Source organism: Netta rufina, assembly GCF_964035555.1.
Source record: "Netta rufina genome assembly, chromosome: 4".
In the NCBI taxonomy this organism is placed as follows: Eukaryota; Metazoa; Chordata; class Aves; order Anseriformes; family Anatidae; genus Netta; species Netta rufina.
The window spans coordinates 7,376,080-7,387,319 of NC_140127.1; the positions used below are offsets into that span (position 1 = coordinate 7,376,080).

At 41.8% G+C, this 11,240-nt stretch overlaps 1 protein-coding gene across 1 annotated transcript in view; it reads right to left on the reverse strand.

Annotated features, from left to right (window-relative positions):
- Nucleotides 1–7,421, reverse strand: part of BANK1 (B cell scaffold protein with ankyrin repeats 1) — a gene marked incomplete at both ends in the record, with an annotated part of 125,638 nt that extends 118,217 nt beyond the window's left edge. The window contains one exon of the mRNA XM_084286018.1: nt 7,286–7,421. Within this exon, the coding sequence (XP_084142144.1) occupies nt 7,286–7,421 (136 nt within the window). The remainder of the gene's footprint in view (nt 1–7,285) is intronic.
- Between the last annotated feature and the right edge of the window lie 3,819 nt (nt 7,422–11,240).

The window sequence follows — 11,240 nt, forward strand, 5'->3', positions numbered from 1 at the left end:
CTTAGAAGTTCAATTTGTAAACACCATTCAATACATCTTTCTGTGTTTTTCCAAAGGCTGCCATTAGGAAATAAATAACACTATTTCAATCATACCTCTCATCTTATATTAAAAAAAAAAAGAAAAACACACACACAAAAACCCTTTTCATTGAATACAGTAAAAAAAAACCTCCAGTTATTCATTCCTCATGTGTTAACATTCCCCCGGTGCTGTGGACAACAACTTAAAAAAAAGTACTGTTCAGTGTTTTTATTATTTGGAAGAAAATATAATGATCAACGGCAAGTGAAAATATCATTACTTCATTACATTCTGACAGGAAAATAGCTTGCTTTGTTCAAGAGACTGAACACAGGCACATTTCCACACTGAGAAACTTGAAGGGTAAAGTACAGCAAGGCACCACGGGCTCCGTGCGTGTATTCTCACAGAGACTTGAGTGCGTTGGAGCCTTGGCAGCATCTCAGTCAGGCTGGGGGGGCAAAAGGAGGTGGTGTTGTCTTTTAGTGGGATGCTGTCTTTATTTCTTACACGAATAGTCTTATCTGGTGAATATCATATGTCTAAAGCAGGGGATTTAGGATGAGGTCTTCACTTCTAGGTATGGCTACGCTATCATCTACTGGCATCTTAACTTGGTATCAAGGCAACACTTAGGCAGCCTCTTTCCCTTTCCACCTCTGACGTTGTCCAGAGAAGGAAGACAAAAAACAGCCAACCAATGAAAACAAACCAAAACCACTAAGAATGTGAACTGAACAGAAGCTGCAGTAGGACTTCAGCAGAAAGACAAGACAGGCATAAAAGTCTCCTAGCTGATGACATGCATGCTTTCCTAGTGATTTTTAAGAAGTTTTGCTAAATAGACTTAGATGGAGAACCTTAGACCTACGAATACAGTCTCCTTCCAAATTCCTTACCCCACAGTCACGTGCAAAACCTGGAGACTGCTAGAGAGCGTGTTTCACAGCAGCAAAGAGAAAAGCAAGACATGTATCCAGGAGCTATGGACTTCAAATGCAGCAGAAGTTTTCTTAGGAACTGAAGGAATTAAGAAGTATCAGCTTCTACTGCGGCATTCAAGTGGAAAAGCAGAAAATACTTGCGACTCTTTTTTCAGCTATGAAAATCCGCAAAATTCAGGAACTCCCTGGAAGCAGTTCCCAGTAGTTTCCCAGTAGTAGGTAAAAGGGTATAAAACAAGCAATTTGACAAAGGTGCTGCATTTCAACTTCACAGCCTTACAAAAATTGTCACTAGCCCTTAAACACACACTTAAAAATCCCTTTTCCCTTTTTCTAAAGGATGCAATTAAGCATAAGCACACTTTTTGCACAAACACATGCACATCACACTTACCAGACACAAAGGAGTATTTAAAATGCCAATAGATAACCAGTGACATTTTACCAGTTTACCCATTTTATTCCACTCGCTTGTTTGTTTTGTTTCTGCCTCCCAACAATCACATTGTACTTATCAATAACCCCATTGAAACACTGCTGTATCAATCAGTACTCGATCTAAACACAGATCTGAACTGTAGCAATAAAATCATGGGGTAGCACACCAACAGAGCTGGATATGCTCAAGACACCTTCCAAGAAAAATCCACTGCTCTTAAGATCCGTTTTGAGAAAGGTGCTGCTGCATCAGCCCCAGGGAAGGCAAAATGGGTGCTTGTGGAGCCATCTCCACTCTGACCTCGGCATCCTCACAGAGCATCTCTGGAGAGGAAAGCTAAGCCCTGCATCACACGCTGCATGCCAGCCACATGCCCAGTTCTGCACAGATGCTCAGAAAGACTGCAGAAATTTGGACAGGCTTTGAAATGATTTTGCAGTTAAAAGCAATCATTACTATCTCACTGTTACTGCTATTACAACACCTTCATCCTATTTTTCTTACTTAGAGGCGCGAGTTTGGAGTATGTAATGTTAAGGCACTCATATGCTAGACATCCTTCCTAGTTTTCTGTGATCTCAGACAAGCCATTTAATTTAGGACATTGTCCTCCCTTTATTTTTAATATTATCACAGTCTTAAAATGAGTCATTCAACATCAAGATCCCACAGTAAGTTTGAGTGAGCTACCATAACCACTGAAAAAAAACACAAGCCTGCACAGCATCCCATCGAGGGAGCTCCTGTTGCCAGAACTGCCACGTTCTTTCTCTAGATTTAGCCTGGGTCTATCTGCACAGCAAAGAATCACTCTGCGAAGACATACCCTCTGCTTTTTTCACACTGTTACAGCACCCTGAGTACTTGACTTTTTCTGCCTTTCTCGGAATTGCATTATATTTGCTTGACACAGTTTGAGACCTGTACTTAGGTTTATTTGTACAAATTTTTGTCTGATTTGACAGAAGTCTGATGCATTTTCTACATCTCCCTGAACATTAACAATAATTTTCCAGCATTTCTCTTATAAATAAGATGGCACTAAGGACCAAGTTCAAGTCAATTTCAAAAATAGGCAGCAGAAGCAACTCATACCAATACAGAAATAAACAGAAACTTCGTTTCCCTCCAAGTTGATAGAACAAAGCTCACCTCCCCAAAGTAATGGCAACCACCTGGCACTGTGAGCTTTTGAGAAACCGTAGCATTTTGTTTAACACTTGCCATTTACTCGTGGTTCCCATATATGCTGATACTGTCTTCATGAGCAAGAAGAAAGGAAAAGGAAGTTTGCTTTCCTGTTCTATTCACAGCGCACACTGCTGCGTTCTTCAGGTTTTGAATGCTCTCTCAACGCTCAGGCAGCACACCTGGGTGACCAATCTCTGAGAAAAGTATCTAGCTGGGTGTCACTGAAGGGGGACAGGCAAAACAGACTATAGTTAGGCAAAACCTCTGAGTAGTTCTTACGATAAATGAAAACTCGCAAAAGACCTCTAAAAGGGATTACAAGTTTAAGTTGTACGTACTGTTGTAGGTTTGTTGTAATTAATATTTAGCAACAACAAACAGTTATCAGTTGGCAATGGGTTGTATAAAATGTAAGCTCGGGGTGCTGAGCAAAGACAAGAAGCAGTGAACCACAACCACAAACTGTAGCTACTTTATCTGGATAAAGTTTCGAGTCATTTACATCTGTTAAGCATCTGATGTGAAAGCAAAAGCATGCTTTCCAAACTCAGCTTGGCTTGAACTATATCAATCACATAAATCTTATCTTAATTTAATTGTATACACAGAAACATTGAAAAACAGAGTAATGATGGGAGTACTTAAGACCTGTTTACTTAAGTGTCAGCCCTGTGATAGCATAAATTATACTCTGAGGAGTTAACACAAAGCCTTGCTTTCTTACTATGCAGGGAGGCAACGGACACTAAATAATAATCAATAATTATTGCATGCCATAGACACCAATTTAATGTTTAAATTATATTTGTGATTTCCGTCTTACCTTCAAGGCAGTTTCAGCATGCTTAGATATTTAAAATATCATTTTGAACCTACTACAACTTTTGTTTACACTTAGTAAAACCTAGCTGTTTATCACAGATCATATTCTAATTGCCTGATTTTAATTTACACAAGAGGTCAGGGAAACTTCATTTTCTTCATGATAGCCAGAAATGACTGGACCTCCCAGGAATATGTAATTATATATCACAAACTATTGCTGCTGTTCGCATTGTGGCATTCATACTTACTGCCTTCTAGAGGAGGTAAAATGTTCTTTACTCCCTACAAGCCAATAACAGGGTATGGAAGCTAAATAAATGCTCAAAGATCAGCTCCAAGAGAGACACTGAAAAGGAAACAGTGACACCGTCGTTCTCCAGTCCCTGGACATAAACCTTCTTTTCAGAAGCTGAGATAATTGCTCTTTCTCTCGCCTTTACTGTGGCAGCAGTGATATGCTCTTTCAAATGTGGGTGGTCAATTGCTTATAGGTAAGCTTCAGTAATCAGTGTGCAAGAGAAGGGAGGCTGGAGAGGATTCACATAGGGAAACATCTTGTTAGGATCAACTTTTGAACCTGAATCAGCTACCCAACACTTCTGAGGGTCAACAATTGCTGTGTGTTATTCACAAGGTTCTTGAGTATCAAAGCGTAACAGCAGCTGCTTTTCTTCTTCCTCATTCAGTATCTTTTTAGAATTTTGTATTCCAATTCCTAGCCAACAGGCTCATCTGTAAATGTTGCATCTGGAGTACATGTCAGAATAACTCCTTTATCACAGCGAAGATTTCCATTTCTAGCTTTTAAGGAGCCAAATTTCAGCTTTAAAATATCTGAACATTATATTCGTGTCTCTCTGCAGAAATATCAAAATATTTCATCAACAAAAAAATAGGAACTTCCTTTCTAATTAAGACTGTAAATGGAAGACAGCAATTTCTCCAGTACTTGCTTCTTTGATACACAAATTGCTAAGACGTTATTAGTGTTAATAATTCACATTATGTGATTGCTAAATCTACTGCAAAATTCTGCCACTAGACCCCTTATATTTTTGAAGGGAGTCATAGCCTGAGGACTATTTTGTCCCTAGAAGTGCAGGTCTTTAAAAAACTTTAAGGCTGCTACAAATGAGGCCACCCCTAATTCTTGAGAAAAACCAAAATCAAGTATTATTTGTGTTTATTCACCTTCTAGATTCCCTTGTCATGTAAATATTGTCCCAGAAATACCTGGAGGCGCAGAAATTCACATCAGGTACATAAAGAGTGCACGATGGCAGATCTCAGTGGTGCCACTCATTTTCATGAGTATGGAGCGAGTGATAACTCGAACATGACACAGCCGCTAGCAAGTTATCCTGTCAGTACCTCTCATCTCAAGTGAAGACAGGTGTCATCAAGGATCAGGCATTACGGATGTTTTACCTTGACTAGGTACATCATGTTCAGCTGAATTTGTACGAAGAAGTTCCTCTAGACTAGGGTTTCCTACAAAATACTGACAAGCAACAAGACCGTCTCACCCACGGTGCACTCTGAAGAGTTTTCAGATTCAAGTGTGACTAAGCCATGGGCAATGCACTCAAAGCAACCTGTACCTCACAGCCAGGAAGTCCATCAGGAAAAAATAAAAAGATGTCTTTTCAGTGTGGTGAGAAAGCTTTGGTGCTGTCGTAAAGCTGCAAGGGAGAGGTCTGTGTATGGCGGTCTCAGGTGGAGAATGAGGCTTGTGCAGAGCAATACATGAAAAAAACGAGACAAATGACAGCAGAGTAGAAGTCCACCATATCCACTGCTGCCTGAGCCTACAGCTACTTGTCTCCCGGCCAGTGTCGATGTGTGGAACTGGCTGCAAGCAGCTGGGAAACCTGCCATGCCTCTGTGGTGCTCTGCTGTATTTGCTCAGCAATTATTGCAGCGATTTCACATGCATACCTAGGATCTGACTGCCTTTATTCATCAAAAGCCAAACCTTAAACTGTACATCCCCAGGTCATGCACAATTGCACACTGTCATTTATATACAGCGACCACTAAGGAAGTGTGTGTGATTATCAGAATATAACTGATCATTACCACTCCGAAATAACTGCCTAATAACTAGGACAGTAAAATGCATATTTAGAAATGCTATTAAAGATGTAGTTTTGCTCATGCATGCTACTTTTTTCTTTAAAATAAGCTTGCGATGCTGCAAGTAGAGTCTAGATAGAAAATCCCATTTATCAAAGGCCAGATCCTAGTAAAACAACCATACCCATTTTACAGCCAGCTTTGAGGAGCAATCAAAGCAGTCCTGAATTCTGATATTTTATCTACAACTGACTTATTATACAACAGGTTGGAAAGCCACTTCACCTTCCTTCCCTAGTGTTTTCATCTGTTTAATAAGCATAATAGGTAGCAACAGCTTGCGCTGCTAATATCACTTGAACGTTGCACTTGATAATTAATAAATAATAGGGTTACTTTGGTATTATGATACAAAATATAAGGTACTCTGAAGAAACTGTCTTGACAATTAAAGCACTCATTTAAAAAGGTGAGCCAGAACAGTAAACCAAAGTACTGAGTCACTTTTGCAGAGACAGGCCTTCAGATCTCTTTCTTGATTCCTCATTCATAAAATTAGGATAAAATATAGTCCTGACTTGCAAAGATAAAGCCAAACTCCCTGCCACAAGCAAGTCAAGTGAGCCAAACCTCTGGCATCTGGCTACACATCTTTCATTTCCCCTCTGAGAGCCCAGCTTTGCTGTCGCTGGTTTGATTTAAGCGTTGCTGAGCCTTGCAAATTTATCTGAAGAAAATGGGAGCAGTAAGCTCACAGCATTTCTGTGAATAAGGAAACAGGACTGGGAAGAAGGAACAGAGGAACTGGGAGCCAGGGGCTCCCGATTCCTGTTCAGGCCTGCCGCTGGTTTACATGTGACTTTTGTAAATCATTTGATCTTTTTATCAGCTTTTTCCACTTGTAAATGGAATGATAACACACCATCATCTACCAAGGGAGTGACAAAATATATGCCAGCGGTTTTGAGGCACGAAAATAACGTGAGAAACCACTGAAAACATAAATAAGAAAATTAATATTTCCGTGTACGGCATACCAGGTATTTGCCGTACAGCTTTATAAGGCTAGGTACTGTAGTGACTGCTGAGAGACTGAAAAAGGGTAATCAATTTTTAATTAATAACATAGCACGCTGTTAGCTAATTAAGACTCTATCCTAGCATGGCCATACATGCAGGACAGAATAAGGGTGCCCATACAACATTTTTTCTGTCACCTCCTAACTTCTCAGTGTTAGACTTCCCGCTCGTCAGAGAAGCTGCGTTATGTACTGCAAGACAATAATGGGCACACTGAGGACTATTTTCAAAGAAAAATTATCTAAAACCATCTCAAGGTGCTAAGAGCAGCCTCCTCAGAAAAAGACTTTTGCATAACTTGTCAGGAAAAGTGCACAGAAGTAGCATCAATCACTGGAAATATTCAAAAGGGGAAAAAACTGACAGGGACTAGCCATATTAGCAGGTTACATACCAACTTTGCACCCACTTTTCTCCAGAAATATCAGGGATGAGCTCTCCGCTTGCCAGCACAGCACGGAAAACTTGGACACCAGGTGCCTCTGGGCGCCTTGCGCCACACAAACCTCCCCACAGCCGCCACCTTCACACCCTGCCAGCAGCCGCCCGCGCCCTCACGGACGACGCTGGGGGAAACACACAGCTACACCCTCCTTTGCACAGGGCAAAGAAAGAAAGAAAATAATAATAATAATAATAATAATAAAAAGAAACAAATAAAGAAAAAAAAAATCACTCCTCTTTCCCCTCATGCCCGCGGCTTCACCCGGCAGCCCCTCGCTGCCTCCCCTCGCCCCCCGGCCACAAGATGGCGGCCGCAGCGGGGCAGCCTCGTGCCCCCCGAGCCCGCCCGTCGCCAGGCGCTGTCCCCAGCCGCCTCTGCCCCGACCTGCGGGCCGCATGGCGCCGTGGCCGCCTCCTCTCCTTCTCCGTCTCTTTCCCTCGGGGCACAAAACGCTGCCCCGACAGCCGAGGTCGCCGCCGGCGGCCCGGAAGCGTGGGGCCGCCCCCGGCTCCACCCGGTGGTTGGAGCGTGAGGGGAGCCCTCGCTGAAACTTCCTCCACCTGCTCCCTGTCGCCCCGGGGGGACGCCGCCTTGCGTGGAAAATGCCCTGAGGATGGAGATTTCCCAGCCCCGGGAAGGTGTTTCTGGCCCAGGGTGGTTGAACGCCTCCTTTGGGTTAACGATTATTAACTTTTTGATGTAGGAAGATCAACAATTTTAAAAGCAGCCTGTGAGAGAGCTGACCTTCAAGCTCAGTCAGGAACCACTGATCAACGCGGCGTCCTTCAAGTTTAAAATAAAGGCTAGACCCACGAGGAACTGCCTCTAAAATGAGATTACAGGAAAGCTGAAAATACCTTCTGGAGAAAAAATAAATAAATGGGTTTTCAAAGAAAGCAAAGCTTTGACTGTGCTTCACCTATGGGTACGTCCTTCTCATCCATCTGAACCTCTGCGTTCCCCTGCCCCACCAGAACTATAACACCTAGTGGCTGATCTCGGAGAAATTCGTCAAAGGTTTTAAAAGATCTTCAAAAGAACTTCGTCAAAGGTGAAGTTGCCTGGTCGTGGTTTCAGGAATGCAGGTGGCCAAAGTATAGGAGATAAATGCTAAGCACAGCCCGAACTGAAGGAAAGGCAGCAGAGTGAATTCAAGCAGTTAGAGAAAGGAAAATTCACATCCATGAGCAGTCTTCACAGATGCCTCAGCACAGCAAAACCTTCACAGCTTGCAGTCAACCACAAACCACAAATCTGCAGGAGGCTGGCCTTAAAGAACTATTTATTTAAAGCCTTTGCATGCTGCAGTCCGCAGGTCTACCTGAAATATCTGAAAAACTGAATCATCGTGAGCTGTTCCTGTGTCTGTCATCACACAGGTAGGAATTTGTTTTTTAGTTGGTTGGCAGGTTTTGTTTGTTTTCCGCTGTGTGCTTTTGCTAACGAGTGGGTGCTTTCAGTGAACTTCTGGCCTGTCCTGGCCTATCACGTCGAGGAAACCTCTGGCTACATTTGCAAAGGAAAAATCCGGACTTCAGGCCTGTCAGGGTAGATGTACATCAGGATGAGCCTGGAATGCCTCCCGTTGTACTTTTCTGCTCATTTTTCACTTCAGGTTTCATTTAAGTGACAGGTGTCTAGGTAATACTGCATTCCAGCACTGTATTTATGGACACACAACACCAGAGTGTCAGTGCTCCTGGGTTGGGAGCAGGAAGAATAGGAGGGAGATATCTGATAATGGAGGAAGAGATACGTCAAATATCAAACATTTAGAAATGTGGTATCTGAGTGCTTTGCCAAGGCAGCGCTGCTTGCTGCTCCTAAAAGGTGGGTTAGATGATGAGGGTGGATGTGGTTGGGATATTTTAGCACTCTGAGCCGTGACAATGATCATCACAGTAGAAAGAAAACTTCAGAAAAGAAAAAAAAAAAAAAAAAGTGTGAATATAGTTAAATATAAAAATAACTGAAGGGGAACTTGGCACTCTGTCATTACCATAATAAATAAATAAATAAATAAAAATGGACACTTGATTAAACCTGTTTTAATTCCTACAGTAATATCTGATATCGAAAGAAAGTATTTGTGTGCATAGGTAGATACACTGACATGACTACAATGGGAGTCTAAAAAAAATTGGGTACATAATGCTGAGGGAATTACAATAGTACACTTAATTCCATTTTGAGAGAAAAAAAATAAGCCTGCAGAGTGGAAATTAGTCCTAAAAGGAAGGACTTGCTGTCCTCAGAGTTTAACCCGATCAACAGGCAGGCTTCTACTGGTGGTAGAAGCTCCTCTCCATGTGAAGGCTTCGCAGGACTCAATGCAGGTTGCATGCGTTGTTGCTGGCAATGGTATGGGTTGAAGGTGAGGTCTCATCTGGGGTGAAACAAGAAGGATGAGTAAGTGTAGGGTGATCAGGGTAAGGCTGGGAGCAGTCCAGCCAGGAAAGGCTGCTGAGAAAAATGAAGATAGAGAGGGAACGTAACGCAGAAGTTGCCTTCTGTGAGGACTGCGCAGCTCTCAGAGGGGCTGCTTGGTGTAACGCAGACCCATTTGGCAGGGGATGGGCACCTTAACCCCTACCTCCTAACAGTTGGGCTGGGTATGGTGATGTTGTGCTTTTGGCTAAACCTGCTTGAGCCTTTGCCACTGTACCAAATTAGTGTTGTCTAAATGCTGAGCTTTTTCTGGGCAATGTTGCTGCCATCACAGCTTTTGAGACCATGGTTCTGGCCTCTGTAAGACAACGATGGGCCCAAGAGGGGTAACGGGGAGCGTGGTGCTGGGCTCTGACTCATTGCAACTCCAGACAGCCCGGTCATGAAGGTGAGAGGTAAAGTGTGCATGTGACTGGATATTCCTAGCTGAGACTCCTGCTGGCAACTGAGGTTTGCTGTGAAGCCTCTCATGCTGAGGGCCTCTCTACAAGCCCAGAAAATGAATCAGATTTCCCCAGTTCTTTGACTTGGTAATGGCCATGCTTTGTATATATCGTAAAGTCCAGCACAAATTTATCATTCGTGCTGGAGATGTAAGAACGGTCACTATTTCTAAGCAAGGAAAACCTAGTTATATTATTAAGCAAGCTTAGCACTTGTCATGAAACAATGCTATCTTAGAGGAAAAAAAATCCACGCTGAAACATGAAAAACATGCCACTGGCATGATGTCAAGTGTCGTGTTCAAGTTGCCTGGGTGCCCTCAATATGAAGTTTGAACTTCAATTTCATTAAATTTACTTCTAGGGTGCTTTGAGGGAAGGTTACACTTGATTTATAACACTCATTTGGGGATAATTATATGTTTCTGTAATGCTTTTTAGCTTTACTTACTCCGTAATCTTCTTAAGGCTAATTTCTTGCTAATATTTTTTTTGTTTTTCCCTTTGTGAATATACTGCTATTGATGGAATAGCGGCTTCTTGTTTGGATATAATTGATGTTCAGTCCGTTGCCAGTGTACCTTGCTGCATATATTCCGTGTTTGTTTCCTACAGGTCTGCTAAGGTTTGAACAACTTCTCGGCTGTTAAAGAGCTTGAAGTGCTCTTGAAAGATTTATTCACAGTTCATTATTAACACTTCATTTACTCACAGCTTTCATTGTAAATTTCACTGATAATACTGCTAGGGTATCTTACAGTACAGGCAGTATTGCTCTAATAGCTGGTGTAAGCAGTTGGGAGTATTGCATTTCAGCTGATGTGGTTTGGTTTTGCATCTTAGTAGGAGCTTGTATTTATGTGGAGTTTTTTAGATTCCTATTGTAGTTATGTTAGTGTATCTACTTGTGCACATGAATACTTCATTTTGATATCAGATATTACTGTAGGGATTAAAATGGATTTAGCTGACTGTCTATTCTCCTTGTTTAGTAAAAGAGAAGCTAAGTGCATGATTTATTTCTAAATATTGGTTAAATCTTATGAAGAGATATCAAAGAAGTAGGAAAGTGTTAATCAGTTTGTATGATAGCGTTCAAGAAAACAAGGGGAACAGTCTTTTGTTACTTAAGTTCATACTTGCTAAAATAATAAAGCAAATGTAGGAGGAAACATGTGAGTCCAAAGGAAAAAGTTGATGTACACAATGTCCATCAGTTAAGGAGAAAAACAGGTCATGTGAGGCAAATGGAATAGCGTCTTCCTCTAGAACCATTATGATTAAATTGGTTAACGACAGAGATGAAATATAAGTGAATATAAATA